Source organism: Nymphaea colorata, chromosome 2 (assembly GCF_008831285.2).
Source record: "Nymphaea colorata isolate Beijing-Zhang1983 chromosome 2, ASM883128v2, whole genome shotgun sequence".
NCBI lineage: Eukaryota > Viridiplantae > Streptophyta > Magnoliopsida > Nymphaeales > Nymphaeaceae > Nymphaea > Nymphaea colorata.
The window spans coordinates 10,924,067-10,947,731 of record NC_045139.1 but is presented as its reverse complement, the minus strand read 5'-3'; the positions used below and the strand labels follow the sequence as shown (position 1 = coordinate 10,947,731).

The window sequence follows — 23,665 nt, the reverse complement described above, 5'->3', positions numbered from 1 at the left end:
TGGTATAACATAATAAAGCCATACAGATCAGGAAGTAGTAAACAGTGCCATATTTGACATTAGAGTTAAAGGTAAGGGTGAACAATGAGTTGAGCTCGACTCATGAACGAGTTCGAACCTAGTCATTTGTTTAACGAGGCGAGCTTGAGTTTATGAGTTTGACTCGTTCAAATAATTGAGTTGGCGTTCAAACTCAACACGTAACCGTTGATTCGAGCTCAAGCCTTAATCGAGTTTGTTGAGCCTTAATCGAGTCAAGCTCGAGCTCAACTCATCGAACTATTTTCGAACTCGAGCCGAGTCAAGCTCATGGTTTCATTAGTCGAGCCGAGTTCGAGTTCAGGCTCGAGTTAAAGGGCATACCTTAAGATCACACGGATGACACTTATGGGTGCTAGATATTTTTAAAACAAAATTTATTTTCACTATTATTTTATCAAAATATTGGTGGATAATGGATATAAAGTTGAGTCCACCTGTTGGGCACTAATCTTCTACCTCTAAATAGTTTATAATCTCTTATAAAATGTCATGGATCATAGTCGTCAGATTCATCTTTTATTGTCCTCATTGTGATTTAGAATTGTCCTTATTTTTTTTTTTTTTTTAACTTCAACCGCGGTAATAACAGCTTTACGATGGTTGTTCAGTTAACAAAGAAGGGCTTACAATATTATGAAAGTTGCTTACCTGCCATTTTCTCAAGCGTTATTCATCTCGCTTTGGTGAAGGGAAAGTAATTTTTAATTTACAGTTTGTGAATGAACCCGGGAAAAGGAATCATTGGATCGATTTCATTAAATTTTTTATGCTTTTTGAGCCCTTCACGTGCCAACGCCAAATTTAAAGGTCCAAATTACAGGGTGGGTTTAAAAATTAAATTAAACTCCTTCGCCAGCCGTACAGAAGGAAAAAGAAAAAGAAGTTTTTCCCCTTCTCATCTCATGTATCATATCCGATAAGGCTTTATAAAAGGAAAATTAATTTTAAAAGACCGTTAAATTGCTCCAAACCCAGCCGGCGAAATGAAAATTATATTTGGTGTTAGGATATCCGATTCAAATCCAACACATTCTCCAATCTGGAGGAGTTTATTTTAGGTCTCAGCATGGATCTGCACCGGTTCCAGATTTACCAATTTGGATTCTTTTAGACCCCGTGAAGCGAAGATCGGAACTGACAACCTCTGCCAGCATATATCTAACCATTTTTGTATCGGAGCTCATCTCTTCTATTTGGATCACATCCGGAGTCATTTTTCCATCAAATGGCAGTAATCCGCATTCAAAACCGGATCTAATGATATCTGATACATGTCTGACCCATTTCCACCATTTCACGGCCTTTGGGTAGGGCTGCACATGAGCCAGGTCGAGCCCGAGCTTGGTTAGCTCGAACACAACTCAGCTCAAAAAACTTGAGCTAGAGTTTGACTCGAGCTCGCTTGAGCTCAACTCGACTACACAAAATCAAGATCGAACTCTGCTCGTTTAAGGCATTTAACTCATTTAACGTTAACTCATGTAAGCATTAACTCGTTCAACTCGTGTAAGCGTTAACTTATGTAACTCGTTCAATTTGTATAACTTGTGAAACCGATTTTAGCAATATTATATAGAGTACTGGTTTGAGAGTCAACTTGAAAATGAACAAGTCGAGTTCATGAAACTCGAACTCGACTCATTTATCATTTTGAGTATCACTATAAGCTCGAACTCGAGTCGAGCATAAACGAGTCGAGCATGAGCCGAGTTTTTTCAAGCGAGTTTGAGTCGAGCCCGAGTTGGTTCGGCTCGTTGTGTAGCGAACTGCACCTGTGTCAGCACCACAGTTCAAATCTTGGATCTCATGTATTCACCCGATCCAGATCCAAAACACCCACGGCCTCAGTGAAGAAGCTGTATGTTTGAGGGCAATCATTTGGCACACAAGTGAAGTGATCAAGCAGTCAGCGTGGTCGCTTCTTACCCAAGCCAAAATCTCCAAAACTAATGCAAATCTGCCATCTCCCTCATTCTCTTCTTCTTGGCTTTTTATTATAGCAAGAGAGAGAGAAATTTGATCTCTGCATCCTTTTACTTATAAAGGCAGAGTCCTTTTATCATGGTGCATCGAGTTCGACCCCGCCCCTCCATTACATGGAGCCCACTTTGGCCCACTGGGCTCGTCTCATGGGACCGGGTGGGTTTTGGCGGGGTGGTCGGGGTCGCTCGAACTTAGCTATGTCGTGCACGTGGCGGCTAAATATCACTGCAGCCCCGGCCGGGTCCACCCTTGCATGTGTTCAGATTGTATATATCAAACGGCCCATACATGAAGTGGACTTCGCTGTTTCGATGGAAACTTATGCTTGGCATCACATGAAACACATGGCCAAGTTGGTGAACTACAAGCTGAAGCAGGGTAAGATCAAGTAAGTGCGTGGATGAATCCTTTCTAAATCTTTTGTTAAACTATTCTTGCTTTGTTTAATCACACCAACCGAATCACGGCATCCAGTGATTAGACAGACATCCGGATGACTTGAATATATATATATATATACACACATATATGGTTAAGTTTCTCACACACACAACCTGATGCATTGCATTGGAGTTAGAGTTACAATCTGCCTTGAGATCCACAAGCTTTGGCGGTTTTACGTTTAAGAAAGAGTCTGATCTAAGTGATGAGAATCCTAGAGAGCAGCAGAGTGCCGGAAAAGATGTGTTTGGAGGATTGCAGGACAGACAAGAACTAAAGTTTCTGCGAGCACTAGAATCAAGTGACTCTGTTGCTCGCCCAAGGTCGTAAAAACCGGTGGCTAAAACCAACATCAGATTGAGATCCTAAAACTTGTGCAGATCTCAATTCAGTCAGTACCCTTTTTTTATTATATATATATACACACACACACATATATATATATATATATATATTTCAATCAAAGATTAGCTTTTCTTCTTCCCTTATTTAAGAGAGCGGCGTTGAATGAGCATAGAAGGGTTGTTGGCCACAAGTTTCGGCCATGATTAGGTTCTCGAACTGTGGAAAACAAAAGATAAAAGGTCCGATATCCCTTCGAATCTCAATCCATACATTTAAACACAAACTTCCATTGGTGCTTCAACCAACTTTTTCTATGGTCAACCAAAACATTATATATGTGTGTCCGTAAGTTCAAATCTGCCAGATGTTGAATGTTGTGGGAGCTACAAATTAAAAATCTCTTGCCACAGTAGCAGCTAACATTAGTGACGGTTTATAGTACAACAACACTTTCAGCAGCGGTTTAGGTGCTTTCAGCAGCAACTATCTACCATCCAGTATATTTGAATCCTCTTATATATATATATATATATATATATATATATATATATATATATATATATATAGAGAGAGAGAGAGAGAGAGAGAGAGAGAGAGAGAGATTCCAAACATAATTTGGTTATCTAGAATTTAGGTATAGATTGACTAGAGAAGAGGGGGGAGAAGGAAGATGACAAGGAAGTGGGGGAGCTGCATTTGCTAGGAGGGTTAGGTCATGAGTGAGTCCACTTTTGGATGAACTACCTGTTGTTTTCTGCATAGGACAAAAAGGAGCAGTGGCCACATCCAACAGATCTTGCTCACCCACCATGTGGCCATGCACCATTTTTGCCTCTTATCTTGTAATGATCAAGCCCAATTGGCACCCAGGACTATATCGTCTTTGTCGGTATCTATCCGACCCTGTCTAGCTACACTAGGGATGTTAACGGATCGGATTTGAATTAGATACACGACCAATTTGCTTCAAAGAAGTTGCACGTATTGAAAAAAAAAAATCAAGTTCCAATTTTAAAAAATGAACAAGATTTGGATTTAAGAAATGGCATCCGATTGGGTTTAGGTTTGGCTAGAAAAAATCCAACCAGACTCGCATTCATGTGCAGATCCAGATCCAATTTTAAATAAATGTTCTATTATCTAATATCCATGCATTTTGAAAATTGGTCCTTAATATATCATATATATATATTATCGGTGCAGTTATGTACTTGAAAGTCAGGTTTGGATTCAAAAGGCAGATTTGGGTTGGATTATGAATTCAAAAATCAGATTCTAATATGATCAAGATTTTTCTCCATTCATATTGAATCTGAATTTGAAGCTGAGTATCTGAACATCCGATAAGTTGGATGTGGTAAATAATATCCCAATCAAATCCACTGACATTTCTAAGCTGGTTTGCCCAACGGGCACATGCACGTTACATATTATATGAATCTTAGCTTTCTGTTATTTTTTCAACAAAAAGGAAATCATATATTTCTTTCTCGGATGTAAAAAAGCTGACCACAGATCTTAGACAAAGTCTGCTCATCTCTTTCTGAGCTAGTTTATCCGAAAATAACCATTTTCTTTCTTGAGTTGATATTATATAAGTGTAAATGAAAATATATAGCAAATGTTCCACAATATATATAAGTTTAGTTTTATTTCGCACGTTATGTTGATTTGTTGTACACATGCCTCATTGAGCTTACATGATCCAATTTCAAATAAAACTAAGAATCTTTTCTCTAAGAACTGCTTGTGTAAATCAGCGACAAGTAGCAATGAAGGTGTTGTTTTCTCTTACATTTGGGTGAGTAGGTGGAGTATTTCATTCTATTGTTCGAGAAGAAAAACGAAGCTTCCACCCTGTCCTCCCAGTGTACCGAGCTTACTTTCGGTGCCTCTGCGCCCCGAATATGCTTCAACTTGCATATTGGTGCTCTGTGAAGTTGATGTATTGGAAATTAAAAAATGCTTTTTCATACCTTTTGTTATATGACAAATAGATGTGATCGGCAATGCTAACCTCAATTTAACCAGACTAATTGAACAACTAATATATAAAATTCTTGGTCCAACATATTACGTATGTGCTCTAACCATCTGTAATTGATCTCACATGAACTATCAGTTTGTGAAAGTCATGGAGGAAGCAATTATTACAAACCATGTCTTCTGAACTCATTACAAAAATCAGGCTTCTACAAAACTGAGTTTTGTCAAAACCAAGTTTCTCAAAGTGTCTGAAACATTCTAGAGCTACAACGATAGTTATTAAATTGTTCGCACCACATAAAAACCATTCTCCTTAGAGTAGTTGTTAACACAAATAGCAAAACACTGTTATCTATACATTCAATATACTCTACGGATAGAGGAATACATAGAGTTGAACATAGTAAAATAAGGAATTGAAAGATTTTGTTGAAATTGTTCGTTTGAAAATTTCTGGAAAAGGTAATTATTGGTTCTTCTCTCCATCAAACAATAGGGTGGTTATGACATGAGCATGAAAAAGTTAAAGAATTGGTTTTATAAGGGCCAAGAACGAATCACTTATTTTGGCTTTTTGACCCCATATTGGGTGGATTTCGAAAGATACGAAAGATCTCCCTCTAAGCCATACATACAACTTTTATCGAATACGGTTTCCTATAGAATTTATGTGTGCCAATGAGATGGAGTATGGAATTCTGTTTACTCACTTTAAATGAAGTATCTGTTCCCTCCTTTTCCTATTAGGATTGGAAATCCTATATTTTACATATCCATATGGACGAGTCCTTAGGTTTTCGAAATAGTATAAATAGAAATGTTTCAAGTCATTGCCATTTGACTCGGACTTGTTTTAAAAAAGTCGAGGCAATTCAAATTCTTTTTTGACATGGACAAAGTGAGGGAAAACCTATGAAATGATTTCAATATTGAACCTTAAACATATTAAAATAATAGTTTTGAGTTTGTTCAAAAAAAAGATCTTTTGTCTCATGGTCGTCTGTTACCAAACAACTCCTCAGGGACCGTATCACAACGGTATCACATTGTTACTATGTCATGAATTTGCCCCAAAAAAATAAAGTAGGTTTATGAAACATTTGTTATGGTGTCATATAATTCTAACCCATTTTTTTGAGCAAGTTCATGATCATGGATTATTTCTGTCTTAATCATTTCGGTAGACTCATACAATAGAAAAATCTGCTTCAATTTTTAAAAGAAACATATAAAACAATATGTTTCACTAGGAGCTCTTTGGTGCGCACCCCAAGAAATGATGCCTTATATTTTTATGTAAATTTTTGCACATAAAAGGTTCCATTTAAAATTGGATCCAGGAAAATAGTTACGGGGCCGACATTTGTCTTAAATTTTTTGTGAATTAAATGCATAAGACAAGTGAAAAAGTTAAAAATTCAAATTTCACCCCTCAGATGCCCTGAAAAGAAGAAAATGCACGAGCTGAAAAGTTGCGCCCAAGAATTACTAAAAAGTTTAAGAATCATAAATTTATTAACATAAGGCCTGGAAATTGGAATATATCATGTCATCATAAAGAAAATATCATCATCTATATGAATCAAATACTAACTTATTCTCAAATTCTCCAATTACAAGATAGGCAAGAGAAAAGAAAATAGAAGGAGGAAATTACACGAAGCAACTTGATTTTTCTCTCTCTCTCCCCCAACCCCCTGTGTTTTTCCTCCTCCCTTCTTCTTCATGGGTCGAGGCTTCTGGAGGGGAGAAGAGAACTACTGCAACAGATTCATCTGAGTCTGCGCGCCGGATCTTCTCGGGGCAAACATGACAAGGGAGACGCCGAGAAGGGCGAGAGCAGAACCAAGGAGGTCCCACCGGTCGGGAAGGAAGGAATCGAAGGCCCATCCCCAGAGGAGGGAGAGGGCTATGAAGAAGCCGCCGTAGGCGGCGTAGGTGCGGCCGAAGGGCTGGGCCTGGAAGGTGGGGACGACGCCGTAGAGGAGGAGCAGGAGGAAGCCGGCGGCGAGGGAACCCCAACCCCACCCTTCCCTCCGCCACTTCCACACCAGCCACCCTCCCCCAATCTCGCAAACTCCAGCCCCCACGAACAGACACACCGCCACCATCAACCTCCCCACATCGTACCCCATCTTCTCTCGGCCTTTGACTCTTTCCTCTCCTCTCTTCTTCAGATAAATGCCTCTCTCTGTCGGAGCCTGCGTTAACCGCAGATATTTGAGGGTTATCTTCTTCTTTATTTTGGTTTCTCCTTGGGGCTGTCCGTCCATTCGCCTCTGTAACTCCCAATTTTGTATTCACAGACATGGTGTGGTGCAATGGAGACGATTCTTCCTTTAGCCGCCTTTTGACTAAAATGAAGCGTATGATCAAGTGTACCTGTAAATTAATTGTAAGATTGTCGCGGTCATTCTAAAAAAAATTACGTGATTTTCTCTGTGCAATTCGCCTGTTAGTCTTCCAGCAGGATTCCTTTTATCCAGTAGGGGCTTGTGAAAAATTCATAGATCTGGGTAGAATTGATCTGATATATTTTTGTTGATGTGGCAAAATATTTATAATAAAATTCGTGATTTTAGGTTCAACTTATGATCCACACTCGAAATTTTTATTTTATTTTTTTGCATCAAGAAAAGTGACTACGTCATGGAAAGAAAATAAAGAAATGAATGTAAAGACAGGGCCAGAGTCAATAAGGTGGAAAATTAAAAAATTTACATGTAAATTTTAATCATTTTAGTTTAACTTATATAAAAATTTGAAAAATTAAATTTGAGCTTAAACAACCAAAAATTTCTAACTCGGCCCCGATGTGTTGATCCATAAAAAAAAATAGTTATTCCAAGGAAAATTTTCCTATATTAAATTTAACAAAGAAAACTAAATTCCAAAAAAATCCGATGGGGACTTGGTGTGGAACCAATATAGTTTTCCAACCAAATATGGCAAATCGACATATGTACTCGAATTTAGAATAGATGCATTTATTACTTGCATGACACATTATGACTTTCATATTGGAATTCAAATTTGGCTTCAAACCCAACTAACATTTGTGATGTCCACATCCACTAAAATGTAGGAATTTATGTAGGTTCTTATAATTAGTTTGTCTGAGCAGGGTAGAAAAATGACGAAATCTCAAACCAACTCCTTATCATGTTAGGGAACATGTCCTGCTTTCGGTACCTAAAGTGCCACCCCCACCATGCTTCAACTTGCACGTCAATGACTTCCTTCTGCAGCACAAAGGTGGATGTCACGGAGATTCAAAACCAATATGGGCCCTCGCACCTATGATTGCACCAACCCCCTTGGGGATTCCTAATAATTATACATTAAATATAAAAAGGAGCTTTCATGCTAAAAAGGAAAGCCGAACTTGAGGGGAATTGTACTAAACCTTCACCTAAAGAGCTTATCTTATCATTAAAAAAAGCATGGAAGAGAAGAGCATCATAAGCACATGAAAGATAGAGACAGAGATTGCATCTCAATCTCAAGGCCTATTTAATTATATGCTTTCTTTCTTGTACCACATAGAACATAAATCCACAACTTATCTGAAAATCATTGAGGAAAAAAGAAACGAATAAATTAGTGAAAGAATGGTGGTAAATAGCTTAAGCAAGTTGCCTCAAAGGAGCATATTGGAACTTGGCGGCAAAGGTGGTTTACATTCAAGTGGTTCGATATTCAAATCACATGGACGCCGTCACATTTCAATGTGTTATTCATATAGTCTACAAATGGTGGCAAACATGACATTAGAGTTCAAGGGTGTATTGTAGGTCCATCCTGACCCCAAATTAATCTATAACCTTGACGTGACCATAGGGGTTTTTACACTCCGAAGTGAAATGAAAACAAAAAAAACAAAAAAACAAAAAACTTAAGCAAGTTGAGTGCCTATGAAACTTACAAAGTGACCAATAAACAGGGAGATTGCTAAACCAGATAGCTAGGGCTGCACAAAGAGCCGAGCCAACTTGGGCTCGACTTGAACTCTCTCGAAAAAACTCGTCTCGTGCTCAACTCGTTTATAAACGAGTCGAGTTTGAGCTTACAAAGATACTCGAAATGATAAATGAGTGGAGCTCAAGTTTAAGGAACTCAACTTGTTTATACTCGACTCGACTTCACTCGCAAACCAGTACTTTATATAATATTACCAAAACCGGTTTCACAAGTTACACGAGTTGAACAAGTTAATGCATACCCGAGTTGAATGAGTTAATGCTTACACGAGTTAACGCTAAACGAGTTAAAGGAGTTAAATGGGTCGAGTTCAAACTCGATTTTGTGTAGTCGAGTCAAGCTTGAACTTGTCATAAGGAGCTCGAGTTGAGTTCGAACCAAGCTCGATCTTGAGTTTTTTTGAGCCGAGTCGAGCTGGTCAAACTTGGGCTCTCCTCGACTAGTGTGCAGCCCTACAGATGGCCCCCATGGATAATGGGGTGCACAATGATATAGATGCATATGATGGTGCATTATGGCTGCTCCCTTGCTCCCTTTCCCAACAACATGGCCAACTACTTAATTGCACACATAAAATGGACACCTTGTGATAATTTAATGCAGAATACCTGCAGCGTGCACATGCCTTGTTCCAAGTAAACAGACTTGAAAGCCTTTGAATTGAAGGGGGCCACTAATTAATTTACATCAATCAACACCTGAGTCAGACACCAATTTCCCAAATGATTTATTAAAGTTTATTAAGAGAAAAAAGGGAAAAAGAAAAGTGGTTGGTTGAATGTAAAACTGTGATGTAAACTACTGTTCTCCAGCAAATTCATTAATTTTGACTACTTTTGGAATGGGAAGGGAATTGCCTAGACAACCCGAAAAAAATCCCGAAGTTTTTGAAAATACATGCTTGTTGAATGTTTCAAGAAACGATGAAAAGGAAAAGCAGGGAGGTGTGCTTAAGAAAAAGTTCTTCAGGCCCTTCAACTTGGCTTGAAAGCTATAGAGAAACGCCTTTTTGGCTGCACTGACATGTTGTGAATGCCATTGTTTAACATTTTTAATCTTCTTGAATTATGAAAGCATTTTTTTTACAATAAAATACACAAAAAAGGTTCACTGCTGATAACAAAATTCATGTCCTCGTGCCATGTTTTCCATAAGCACACGTACCATTCTCCATGGGTAGAGAGAGAGTACTCAGCGAGACTAGCATGATACACAAAATATGGTGTGGTATTAATTGTGCCATGAACTTGCGTTAGCTTAAAATGTCGTTAATTATCTTATATTCGGAACCTTCACTGACACAATCCAGCTGGAGGCTTAGCTGACAGGACAGACTAGTAAACACCAACCAAATTAAGTACACAGAAAGCCGTAAAGAATGGATCATAGAAGTGACATCAGCAACAATTTCAAAAAAATGTGAAGCTTCTTATGTAATCAAGTAAGTTTGATTCATCTGTTCACGGTCTACCAAGTTTCATGGCAGTAATAATGTGCTGCCCAGCCTTTAAATCTTGCCATGATTTTCTTTCTCTTGTATTATACTGAGAAATTTTCAAGTCAAGAAACCTGAGGAATATCTGATTGGACTCACAACAGATCTTACTATTCAGCTATCCATGCACCAAAAAGGACATAAAGCAAACAATAAATCAAGATTCATAGAATGCATCAGCGATGATAACATCACCCGAGGTACCCTGGGAGGAAAAAACTTATGGAGGCAAATGAGATAACCAGATCATTTGTATTGCAAAAATTTGGGCCTATCATGATATGCATGATACATGGCAATGGGAGCTATTCAACATTACAAAAAAAATTAAGGCCCATATTTGAGTTTTACATTTCTCAAAATTTACTGTGTGTATTCGCATTTCTTTTCTCTGCTGCCGCTGCTCATGCTGCCTTTATGGGCCAAAAAGGTATCACGGATCTTCATCATGAAAACTGAATGCATCACTCAATTCAGCAATCAGCATGCAGCATGACCTAAAGAATTGCTATTTACGGGGATTGGTCCACGCTCCACGGACGATGGGTACTGAATGGCTATTTTCCATGTCTTTCATAAAACAAAATGTATGCTTCACTCTGAAGAACTTCTCTTAGAGACACTTGACGTACATAATTATCACTTATGTAATGCCAAACACTAGCAGAGTGACTATCCTGGGCAACTGCGAAGGAGCTCCTGTTCTCCTGACCTCTCACATAAGCAACATAATGCCCGCCCCTCATTGTACCAGAGTGCTCCACGACGCCCACAAGATGGTAGATGCAGCTTTTATCTTTACACCTAGGGACAAAACACACTTATCAGAATAATTGGCACTGTGGAAGTGCAAATAAATTAGTTACCACATTCACCAAATACTTGAAAAGTTTAAAAGCAGCATCTTTGTCAAAATGCTGACACTAAATTCTAAGAAATCAGTTTGTATGTATCAAGATGGAAATATTAAGTAAAAGTCGAATAAGAAAAACAGTATGTCACCAGTCTAGCATAGGATATAATAAAATTGAAACCAAGATAGTCATTAACATATTAACTGCGGATGCAAGATGGTTTTACACAACCAAGTTACCAACCACCTTCAGTAGGCTTCTGAACACATACACAGATGGCAACATATCTCAACCAAGAAAGCATGAAAAGGGTTTCACATTTTAAAGGGCAGAAAAACAAGATATACGAGAATAGCAACAGACACTTGATGTCCAAGACAATGAATAATTTACAAAGGGCCCATGTGGGAAAGGTCACTCAGCAATTTGTGACAATAAATTATCAACATTTCTCAAATACTATATAGTAATATGCAAAGCCCCTACCAGAAGATACCGTGGATAAAAATTGTATTCAATTATTCTCATGAGAGAACAGAAAGCTTTATAAAATGGACACCTGGGCGGTTCATGATTAGTCACAAAACACAACAGTTCCCTAGCATGCATACCTACACATATAAGAACTACACCATGAACCAATTCACGAAATTAACTTTTACCATTTTGCATAGTATATTACTATGACTAGACCCCAGGGCAATTCACGATTAGTCACAAAATCCAACAGTTCCCTAGCATGTGTAGCTAACATATAAGGATAACACCATGAATCATAAATGTGCACTCCTTAGCATGTGTATGTGTGCGCATGTCCATGTGTGTGTGTGAGCATGATCTTGTTACAGGTCCAAACCAGACATAAAGCATGCTGATTGAACTGTGCATCCTACTGTGCCTTTGCATAAATTCAAATTTCTCTATTTTGAACTTCCAGGAAGCGGATCATGAAGCTCAAGGGGAAAATTCTCAATTCCATCTAGATCCTATCAAAGAGAACATGAACACGAGTGACAGCAGGACTGCAAGCAAAAAGTAAAAGTTGCAAGAAGAAACACAGAAGAAATGCATGTCTTTTGCATGTGCTATGAAAGAGGAACAACTGCTAAATTTGTAACAGAAGATAGACATGCTTTTCACAAAATGATACAACTAGGAAAAGGTTATCGTGTGACATCTTTAGAGCCATAAAATATATAGGCATCATAAAATGGCTGCATTGCAGACTATAGTCCATACAAAATACACACTAACAGTCTGACATATACATACTGTGAAATAGCAAATTCTAAGTCAGTCTCTACAGTATGCTGGATATGAATACAAACTGCAAGGTCCTAATCTTGTTAAAATGTGTATAAGGTTTGGGTCATGACGTCTGGATCTGGATCCAGATTTAGACGTCATATTAGGTGTTTCCTTTTTAACGTTATGTTTTCTCATTAATGGCATGGATTAATATTTTTGTTTTTAATAGGACTCATTAATCCATGGTGTAAAAGATTGATTTTATGATATAATCTTAGGGTTCAGCAGACAGTTACTGCTGCTGCGTCCCCATCCTTTGGCACTTCTCTTCTCCTTCTTTCTTGTTTTTCTGTGCATAAGTCTTCTGTGGATGACACAGTAGTCTGATACTACAAAATCTTCGAAATCTCACAATTCGGAAAATTTAAAGCTGCAGCAATCAAAACAAGATGTGTATCTGTCTTGATTAAAGCTCATAAATGACAAAAACACATACAAGTGTGAAAGTCCATGACTTGCCTTCGGACAATGAATGAAACCCAGGAAAGAAATTCACTTGATATAGAAAGAACAGAATTTGGGACAGTATAGACAAGCCACTATAGAAAAATATGAATTCATTCAACATACCTTGGATCCATGTATGGGCTCAAATCAAGAACGACCTGAAAATTTATATGTCCACTTAATTTGCTCAAGCGGCCACGTGCATCTTGACTAAACCTCTTCAAGTGAACTGTTAGAACAGGAGGAACTTTGCTGATGAGAAATCTTTTTGTCGCGTCCCTCTTCATCACCACAGTCTTGCAGTCTGTCAAGTTTGCCTTTTTTCCCTTTGATTTAGCCAATTTGCCTGACACTCGATGCTTAGTTTTTGAAGCCTGACCAACATTCACATAAGTCGCAACAAGCTGCTCTGAACCACATACATTATCATTAGGCGAGTCGTTCAATTGAGCATGGTCTGTATTTTGATGTGCATTTGACAAAAGGGCCTTTGAAACTGAGTCTTGATCCACCACATCATGACACTGCGGCACATTTTCTGATGCTGCAACAATGCTTTGGTCGGTAACAATATGCAGTTTCCATGTTCTAGAATCATCCCCACTTTCCTCTGATTTTGATGGTATTTCTCCACTATCCAGTAAAATGTATTGTTCTTGGCCATCCAACTGACTTTGGCAGTTGACAATCTTTGCACAATTCTCACAGTTCCATGCATGCTCTTCAGAAAGAAGTTCGGGTTTAAAGAAATCAATCAAGCACGTATCAACAGACACTGGACAGTTTGTGTCATCAACCTCTTCATGATTAGATTCACCGCAGTTTCCAGACAATGAAATAGTTTCCATCTCCAATGGATCTTGCATCCCAATCTCTTCAGTTGGTCGAAGGCTCTCACTAGCCAGTCCAGACTCAACAGGCTCTGGTTCATTAAATAAGTCTCCAAGCCCGTCAAAGTCCACATCCTTCTCTTCATAGGCAACCATAGATGATGTCTCTACATTTAACTGCTCCAGTGGGACATTATCATAAGCCTGAGAACCAAAATTAGGGGGATCATTTGTCGCTTCTGTAATATCAATTGGAGAAGAATCAAGTTCTTTGTAAGGAAGCAACAGAACTTGAGAATCTTGGACCAACAAAGGGAGCTCATCTATGATTCTGCTCTCACTAGGGGGCTCGTAATCTGGCAATTTATGTTCCTTTCCAGGGCAAAAACTGCTGGTTGAGCATTCTTCAGGTAAGCTACTTGTGCCTTCGTTTTCAAGCTCAGATTGATAAGATAAGTTGTTCTCAACTTGAATTTCTGTCCCATTAGTAGAGTTCAATTGGCTAGAATGATGTTCATATTCAAAAACTGGACGACCATTTTCAAAATTATGGCCAGCAAGTTCGGTAGCAGGCATACAACCATCTTCTGTAGCTGCAGAAGTGGTTGAGCAACCATAGTTCTCTGCATGATCTTCTGAAACATCAAAATTCGCCAGACAAGATGACTCATCTGAGACAATAGTAGGCCCTACATAGTCCATCCAGGAAAACTCTTCATCCTGAATCGCAGTTTCTTCTAAAATAGGCACACTAGAATAACACTTTGAAGAAGATATCTCACAGGGTGGCAAAAGGTTGTTGGTTGGATCTGGTGATAGATTTTTTAGTCTGGGGGATGCAACCGTGATTCCCTTTTCTAGGGTCCTCCTCCCTCTATTAAGGTTTCCTACTTTACTTGATGGCTTCTTTGTAGAAGGAACTGCTGTTGCCTTTTCAGGAGGGTGCCGCTTCATTGGAACAGGCAGTGAAAGATCTAAAAAGGGTTCATATACAACTGACGAGTGCCCACACTCCAGACAACTCACAGTGCTAGAAAGTTGGCCTCCAAAAATCCTATCCACAAAAGTCTCAGTAGAGTCTGACCTTTTTGTATCTTCACCTTCCGCTTCATTGCCACCAGATTTTTTCATCAACAGATCTTCACTGTTCAGCCCATCAAGCAAGTAGCGGAGCAACTCATGACTATCCTGCTGTTGATATCCCCTAAACTGAGGCGCCTTGGAACAAATACAGTTGAAAAGGCTTTTTGGATTTATGGTACCACTAATGCGGGATCCAAAACTCGACTCCCTATGTTCTTTGTCAATCCCATTGACGCATGTTTCATGGTACAGCTTCTTCATGGCCGATGAGAGTGATCCAATATTTGACATGTTGACATTCATAAAATACTCGCGTAATGAGTCTAACGCAAGCAAGTTCTGCACTACTGAATTGAAAAAACATGTGTTCCCAAGATTAATCAAACCTTTAACCGCATAGCCATCTCCAAGTCGACCTTCCTTACACTCCGAGACTGAATTTTCATGAATTTCGGGTTGCTCATCATTGTCTCTAGCATTCATGTCTACCAATACTTGTTCAACATTAGTCTGACTATCCTTCATGGAATGTTCCTTTATCAATCTCAGTACATCTGACACAATCCCACTGCCTTTACCACACTCATCATTACCTTCCTCTGTCTCCTTCCCATCTCCCACAACAAACACATTGCACTCGAAACACCAGCAGGAAACCGGATTGTCCCACTGAACTGCGATTGGATGATGCGCGAAATGCCAATGTCTATATGCATGGCTTGTATTGTTCGAGGGATCAGACTGCCCACAACTCAGATGGCCACAAGCCAAGCAAATATAAATGCAATCAGAGCCACCACTCTCTTGAACACTCCCTTTACTTCTAGCCTGTTTGTTCCTTCCTTTCTTATCTCTTCTTTCGGTTGCACTGCGACAATCTTGGCAATGTATCCTCCCAAATTTCCTAATCCTAGTCGAAACCTTCTCCAAATCAATACCCTTATTGACGTGTTTGCACGACTTCTTCTCTGCAAATCCGAGCTTCTCTCTGTCCACCACCAATTTCTTAGCAATATCTACTCTATTTGGAGCTGCTGGCAATGGAGATCTCTTATCCTTCTGCCCTGATGCGTGACGACCCTTCTTCTTAACTTTTTTTGCCATTCTCCTTCAACCAAAACACCAATAGCTCACAGAAAGTAAGTTACCTAACTCCTCATTTCATGCCTTCAATCCCCAAAAACCCTCTCAACAACTTGTTTGGAGAACTGACATCTATTTCAAAGATTCGGGAAAGAAAAAACGAAAGAAAACCGATCGTATCGACAACCCGCCAAAAAATTCCTACCATTACCCCGTGTTAAGATCACAACTCACAAATTCTAGCAGCGAAAAGATCGCCCAAAAGTAAGCAATACCCAAAAACCAATATCCTGTACTGTACACTTCAGAATGGTTGGATTACTAACACATAAAACACGCCCAATGAGCAATTTCCATTATAGCCGCAACGAATGACACACAAAACCCCACCTCTAAAGCCACTCAAGAACAAAAAAAACAAGGCCAAGAAGCGAGCTATAATAAATGAAAATCGGATGATTGTTTCAAGAGAAGCAGGGAGAACTGAAGAAACCGAGTTACCTAGTCAAAGAAAATATCCCAACAAGAGGGGAAAGCAAGAGTATACCACCAAAAGAATTACCCAAAGAATATCGTCAATCGATTTAATATGGATTGACAACCGGGAAGGGGAAAAAATGATCAGTCACATATATGAGAAAGAGAGAGAGAGGGGTGGTGGGGGAAGGGGGGAGAGGGAGCAGTGAAGCGAGGGCAGACGCTAGAGAGAGAAAAGCCGTCTCAAGAATGTCATTCCAGGGATAAAGCGGTAATTAAAATATTGGTTCATTTCCGGCTTGTGGGATCCAAGAAGCGGATTCTTTGGGTAATATGAGCGTTGGTCTGCCATTGGTAGTGGCCGTTTGAGACGCCAAAGGAATCCCAGGTTCGGACACGGGTCGGATCCAAACTTCGCAAGTTATCGGTCCATATAACCAACTGACATGTACATCGGCTAAAAAATTATATTTTTAAAAGTATTTAAAAATTATAAATAAAATAAAGACCGAAAACTTGTATTTGGATTTGTTGTCGACACGGAGAATAAATGGAATCAGCTAGGAGGTCAGTTAGTTCAAGTGAACTAGTTACGAATGGACAAAAAATATTGCTATTTTTTTAATTTAAAAAATAAAGAGAATAAATATTTGTGTGGGGGGGCTACAAATAACAATATTTTTGTAAACTATAAAATAGAAATAATGCCCTTATTTTTTGTAAACTATAAAAAGGAAAACTTTTTCAACTCCGGAACCTGTTCTCAAACAATAAAAGCTTGTGGTTTCCCACACTGGTTTGAGCCTTGTGGTGCATGGTTTTCAATAAATATGTAGCCCCTGTTTGGAAATTCACAAACATACACTATTTTTTTTTTTAGACTAACCCCAAAAGGCTGGCTTTAAATAACCTTTTCTATTTTTCTTTTATAGTTGTTTATTATACCTAGGGATGTCAATATATCTTATTTGAATCGAATATCCGATCGAACCAATCCAAAAAAATCGGATATAGAAAAAAAAATAAATACCCGATTAAGAAATTGAATCGGATTTAGATTTAATAGCATCGGATTGATTCGGATTTAATAAATGGCATCCGATCAGTTCGAATTTGGATATATATAAATATCCGATCGGATTAGGATCGAATTCATTTTTAAACAAATATTTAGTATCTAATGATATTAAAATTTGGAAATTGGAAAAATCAGGTTCAAATTCAGATTCGGAGATAAATATAAAAATCAGATTTCTGATTGTGAAATCGGACTTCGGATTTGGATTCAGATGGCTTTTCTTTATTTGAATTTGAACATGAATCTAGCATGAATCACCATGAACAGACCTTAAGATCTAACCTCAGATATTAGCAACCTGTTTTGTTTGGATGGAGGAAGAGTGAGAGAAAGAAAGTAAGAGCAAGGATACTCTGTTTGGATGGTTTATTAAAGAGGATGGAAAGGAAAGGAAACTGCCTAACTATGTTTGGATGCAAAGAGAAGAAAAGGGAAAAAATATATTCTTCCACGTAATTTTAATCCATTCAAAATTGGAAAGATTGGAACATAAAGGAAAGACAGGTTTTTTTCCTTCCAATTTCTCTCATTTCTCTTCCTATTATTAATCTCTCTTTTTCATTTCATTTTATTTCGTTTCCTTTTCATCCATTAATGTCCTCTCATTTCCCTCCATACAAACACGCCGCAAGTTTAATTTAGAAGGAATCACCATGAAAGATTTTCGTTTCCCAACCGTCCAAACAAAATGAAATGAATAATTAATGTTACATAAATAATCCTATAATCTATAACCAGTATTTAGAAGGTAGGACCGATGAATATGTTAACTGTTGGTCCAAAGGATGAATTTTACTATTTCTTCCCATGCAGAAAAAACTGAATTTCTTGCGGATTTCCTCCTTGGTGCGCTTTGTAGGAAACAATTAAGACTTTTTCCCACAATTTTGGGAAATAAGTTATTAAATATCTCAAGAGTTCATGATATTTTTATAGGTCGTTGTTTTCACTATTAAAAGGAATATCAATTTAGTTGATGCATCACAACACATCTGCCAACCATGCATAAGAGTAAAGGGGTTCATTGTATTTTCCGCTTACATATAAATTACATTCAAACACCATCTACCAATGTTGCAAATATTGAATTTCTGAACCTTGTTGAAATCCTCAAAATATGATATTATATATGCATCAGCCCGCATTGGGCCGTATCGAGCTATTTTCTCTTTGATATTTAAAATTAATTCAAAAATATTTTAAAAACCTAGAAGAAAACACTTGCATCTCTAAGACTAAACCGCTCCATCACCAGCGTGGCTTCGTGTTACAGCGGATACAGGACAGTTGCTGATGACGCTGCCATCAACACACACAAGTAACGCACGCATAAATGTGCACGTATATGTAACGAGACACAAAGGGTCTTCTCACTCTTTGTTTTCTCAGGGTGATTTTTTCTTCTTGTTTCAGAAAAAATGACTTGCAGGAGGCACATGGCTGCCTGTGAAAGTGCAGCATCAGTGCATCAGCAGAATTAAGCAAGAAGAGAAATTATGCCTTCTTTCGAAATGAAGTTACAAGCGTACAGTGGAAAAAATTGAGCGTCTGCCTAAAATGAATAGTAATTCTGCCCAAACAGTTTCATTTTGAGGGTCAAAAATTCAATCTACAACCAGATTGGCATCTTATATCCCGTATACAGAGCAAAGGGAAAACAAAAAAGGCAAAGTAAGGATGTTGTGAGCATTAATGAAAACCTCTCGCTATCTGCCTAATATGTATGCTTCATTTGAGGAGAGCTTACATGAGGTAGAGTCAGGCTGGCAGCATTCAGAGTTTGCCTCAAGGCAGAAACGTCAAACATCTCGATGAACATCAGGTCCGAAACTCTGCTTTTGGCAGCAGCAAAACGCTGGTATTCCTCAAAAACTGACGATAAGCACCAACCTTGCCATTTTCTAAAGCACCCCACAAGACAACCAGTACGATGCTGCATGTGCATGGCGAACAAGAAACATGTAAGCAGGAAAAAACAAAAAACATGTACTGCCTGGCCACTTTGCATGTTTGAAGAGAACCCACTATTTTGAACTCTTTTGACAAGTGCAACAAGGGCTCAGTTTCCAAAACCAAGAGACAGATGGATATAACACAAACTTCAAAGAGAAATAAAAAAGAAAAGGAGAAAAACCACCGTATGCCAACAATACCTTTCCACGTTTGCAATGAACAAGAAGGGGGTAATTTTTAGGATCTGCGCCAGCCAAAAGAGGATAAATAAGTAAAACTTCGTTCCTTCCTGGAAACAAAAATTGAATTGCTTTCAAGTACTTACCTGTCAGAACCACAAGGGCGTCCATTATAGTGTCAACAGGTATGCTGGCAAAAGGCTCCTGCAAGACAAAGATCGTAAATGATCTGAAAGAAAATATTGGTCACGGTTGATAACAGATATCACAAGCTCAGCTTGACGCATGTGCAGGTTACATGTCATTTCTACGCAGGAGATAGAGAGCAACAAGTAAGCAAAGAGATTCAATATTAAAGCAAGGTTGATGAAAAGAAAATGAACTTTAATAGCAAGTTAGCGACTGACCAAATAAAAAGCTGTATATGCAACGAAAGATTCGCATAAAGCTACAGAAAAGTTCCGCCGGCTGATCAGAGACTAGATTTAAGACCTTCCGCCGGCTGACCTCCTTTATCAGGGAGAAGAGGAAAAAGACGAAAGTCAAACTTCATCACAAATGGACCCCGTGAATGATTCTCTAATCTTAAATTTTATTTGAGATTCTAGCATAGGCTCGATGGTCCGGTCCACACATGGTTTTCTATTTTACCTCTAGGCAAAATGACTCTTAGCGCCTTGAACTAACCAACTGTCACGCAGTTAAGACGTCCTGTCATCTAATAACCAAATCTTTTCCTTTTCGACGTTCTGAACGAACGTCTCAATGGATCTTACCGACACCGACGGGAAAGGCAAAATAAAAAAAACTCACACTATATATATATATATATATATATATATAGGAAGCGAGTAAGATGGTTTTCTAATTTCATTTTCCGATTAGATTCTCGAACTCTTTCCCACTTCATAACCTGTCAATTCTAAGGTGGACACAGTGGTGCAAAAAAAATTGGAAAAAAAAAACAAAGAAAAAAACAGGTAAGGAAATGAAAAAAAAAAAAAATCAGTTCCATTTGAATTTCTGCACTCTGCCTTGAACAAGAAGCAAAGTTTTTTCCTTCGATCTAAGACTCTTAAGGCATCCTCGCCCTTTAATCCTGGACATAAATTCACTATCTTCTGAAGAACAGGATACCTTTTTCTCGCTTTTATTTTTCTGAGTGTTCCTATAGAGGAACTCACTATTCTCTAAAACATCGGAGACTTCTTTTCAAGCCTTAAAAATTCTACTCCACTTCAAAGCAAGGCCAGGTACTCCGTCAACCATATTGTTAATTAGGGCCACTCGTTCTGCCAACTGAAGTTATCTCCGTCTGGATGTTCTTGTTAACCATCCTTTGAATAGATTTCTCGGTTTGCTTTCCTTCACTACTAACCATAATGAAAAGCAGTTAATCCGTCATGTGGTTCCTATTTCCACTAACCAAAAGAAGAGTATCACTAAAATGAGAAGAATTGATATTTGAACCTAAACCCAAATCCCAGTCAAATGAATATAAATCCGATGCTTCCTGTCACATCAGATCTCTAGCATTTCATTATAATACGATACAGCAAAGGAACGAGACTGGTAGGAGACCACTAATGGAGCTTTAATGTTTCAGTAAACATCTTGAAAGATATCATTACCAGCAGGGAAGATTTTAAAAGGAACGATACAGCAAAGCAACGAGACTGGTAGGAGACCACTGATGGAGCTTTAATGTTTCAGTACACATCTTGAAAGATATCATTACCAGCAGGGAAGATTTTAAAAGGATCATACAGATCGTGAAATCAACTAGAACTCGAGTAGAACAAAGGTAGGACTAACTGGATTTATAATGGTGCTAATTTTTCCTGTCAATTCAACCATATGAAGCACTCCATACTTCAATTAATCTATCTACCCACTTCCAAATTTCCTGTATGCGCATGGGTTAACGAGATTCAGTTATTACAATCCACATGCATGCACAAAGCATTGCATGAACGAAAAGATTGGCATCTATTTCTAAGATATGTATGACAGTTATTTCTAAGGTACCGTTTGTTTCCAAATTCCGATAAAACCGGAGCTTATAACTAAGAAGTTAGAAAGGCATCCAAAATGCAAACAGGCAGAGCCCAAAGAAGTACATTCAAATGGAAAACAATCGATCACAAACAGAGGGTTCAGGAGGTGCAACACTTTGATGTGTTATTTACCCCAAAAGCGAACTTCAATAAGCAGGATGTCGGACAAGAACATGACTATTCCCTAGTAATAATGCATTTCAAAGATCAAGAGAAAAGACAAATTTCTATATGCAAATGAGATTCAGTTATAGTACGGTACAGTATTCACAACCCCATCGTATTTCCAATTGAGAGCATGAGATACAATAATGTTCCAACAATATAATGCCGCTTACGGAGAACAACAACCATAAATTAAGAACAAGACAATTACCTTGTTTCCTTCTATCCCAAACTGGAAAAGCCGGATGCCATGAGAACGCAGAAATTCAGAATTAGGTTCTGGGTAAGGTTCCGGGCATAGATATCTGAAAGAAGAAAACAAAAAAGGAAAGGTAATTACAGACGTTGGTGGAAAAAAGAAAGAAACGATCGAATTGATACGCTTAATCGGCCTTCTAGCCTAAGTTTCCATACCAAGGAAACAGTTGTAAAGGGAAGAAGAGAAACCCAATTGCTCTTCACTAACTGCAGAGTTTGATAACCACCCCCACCCCCAAAAAAAAGTACAGAAAAAATCAAGGAAAGCCAAATCCACCAAATAATTATCATAGGAAAACAGAAATTTCAAGAAAAAAAAAAAGTACGCCAAATTTCCACAACAGGACTGTAAAAGCAACAGATAGAGAAACTACCGACCATTTTCAACAGGAAAGAACTAAGTAACCAACAGGAAGAAAAGAAAAGCACACCAAATTTTCAGCACAAAATAACCCCATAAGGTAATTGAAAAGAAACAGAGTTCCAAGTACAGCTATAAAAGAAAGCATGCCGTGATAAGAAAGGGAAAAAAAAAAAACCGAAGTCCAAAATTTTCAAAAAACGAAAAAACAAAATCAACAAGAACGAAAGAACAAGAGAGACGACGCTTCCCGGCTACATACATGATCGACCGGAGCCCCAAGGTTTCCAGAAACGTGAAATTCCCCAGCTGCGGGAACCCCGACCGATAGATTCCGGAGTCGACCATAGAGAAATTGAGCGGCGTCAGGTAGAGTCCGTCGTCCTCCACGACCTCCTCAAACTCCTCATCCTCTTCATCCTCCTCCTCCTCCTCCTGCCCCCCATCCCGCGCCCCAACAACATCATCGTCGTCGTCGTCGTCATCATCATCCTCATAATCAACGTCCTTCTCCACCTTCCGGAAGACAGAGTTCCGGCCGCGCATTGCGAGAACCCTCATCCTCTCCTTGTCGGCCGAAACTATCTCCGAAAGATTCGTCATCAAGACAGGAGAAACAAGAAACAACGGAAGATCGATAAGCGAAAGAAGCAACGGAGGGAGGGAGGGAGAAAAGAGGGCGGGACACGGGGACTAGAGAACGGGAAAGGGGCAAGGGAAGGGAAGAATTCTAGGGTTTCTGATGGGCCCGCAACAGACTGAGTGGCGGGGAGGAGAGGATGGTGGTGGTGGTGGTGGTGGTGGTGGGAGGAGGAGCGCGGCCATGATTCAAAAGGGGAGGGGGAAAAGAGGTAGGCGAGGGAGAAAAGGCGCCGTGAGCGACCGAAACAGGAGACGCCGCCAAATCTGAACCCCTAGAATGTGAGAAAATTCCCCGCCCCACCCTCACCCACTCGGAATCGGAATTCCCGGAATCCGATGGGATTTTGAATCCTTGGATTCTTGATTCCGCGATTTTCTCTCTCTTCTTTCTTTTGCCTGAAAAAGGTGGCTAGGGCCCTCTCGGTCTGTCCTTTTCCTCTTTTCCCACGTGATCCCCTGTCGTCCGTCACACAGCCTGCCCCACCTTTTTTTTTTCTTTTTTATGAATTTATTTAGATTTTTTAAAAGATATTACCCTTATTCACTATCATTTTACCAATTTTTTGACTTGATATTTACATTTTTCTAAGTAACTTTCTTGTGATATTCTTGCCTGT

At 38.9% G+C, this 23,665-nt stretch overlaps 3 protein-coding genes across 3 annotated transcripts; all 3 read right to left on the bottom strand.

Annotated features, from left to right (window-relative positions):
* Nucleotides 1–6,554: 6,554 nt before the first annotated feature.
* On the bottom strand, nucleotides 6,555–6,932 carry LOC116247426 (uncharacterized). The gene has a single exon (XM_031619611.1). It carries the CDS (start codon nucleotides 6,930–6,932, stop codon nucleotides 6,555–6,557), a length of 378 nt encoding a protein of 125 aa, XP_031475471.1.
* A 3,542-nt stretch (nucleotides 6,933–10,474) lies between these two features.
* On the bottom strand, nucleotides 10,475–16,578 carry LOC116247267 (ubiquitin carboxyl-terminal hydrolase 1). The gene is made up of 2 exons (XM_031619326.2): nucleotides 13,006–16,578; nucleotides 10,475–11,077 (listed from the first exon to the last, which is right to left on the bottom strand). Exons 1-2 carry the CDS (start codon nucleotides 15,897–15,899, stop codon nucleotides 10,831–10,833), a joined length of 3,141 nt encoding a protein of 1,046 aa, XP_031475186.1. The 5' UTR covers nucleotides 15,900–16,578; the 3' UTR covers nucleotides 10,475–10,830.
* A 2,332-nt stretch (nucleotides 16,579–18,910) lies between these two features.
* On the bottom strand, nucleotides 18,911–23,285 carry LOC116247268 (tyrosine-protein phosphatase DSP1-like). The gene is made up of 5 exons (XM_031619327.2): nucleotides 22,669–23,285; nucleotides 21,999–22,092; nucleotides 19,712–19,769; nucleotides 19,587–19,630; nucleotides 18,911–19,366 (listed from the first exon to the last, which is right to left on the bottom strand). The coding sequence occupies exons 1-5, from the start codon at nucleotides 23,007–23,009 to the stop codon at nucleotides 19,148–19,150; spliced, it is 756 nt and encodes a 251-aa protein (XP_031475187.1). The 5' UTR covers nucleotides 23,010–23,285; the 3' UTR covers nucleotides 18,911–19,147.
* Nucleotides 23,286–23,665: the final 380 nt, after the last annotated feature.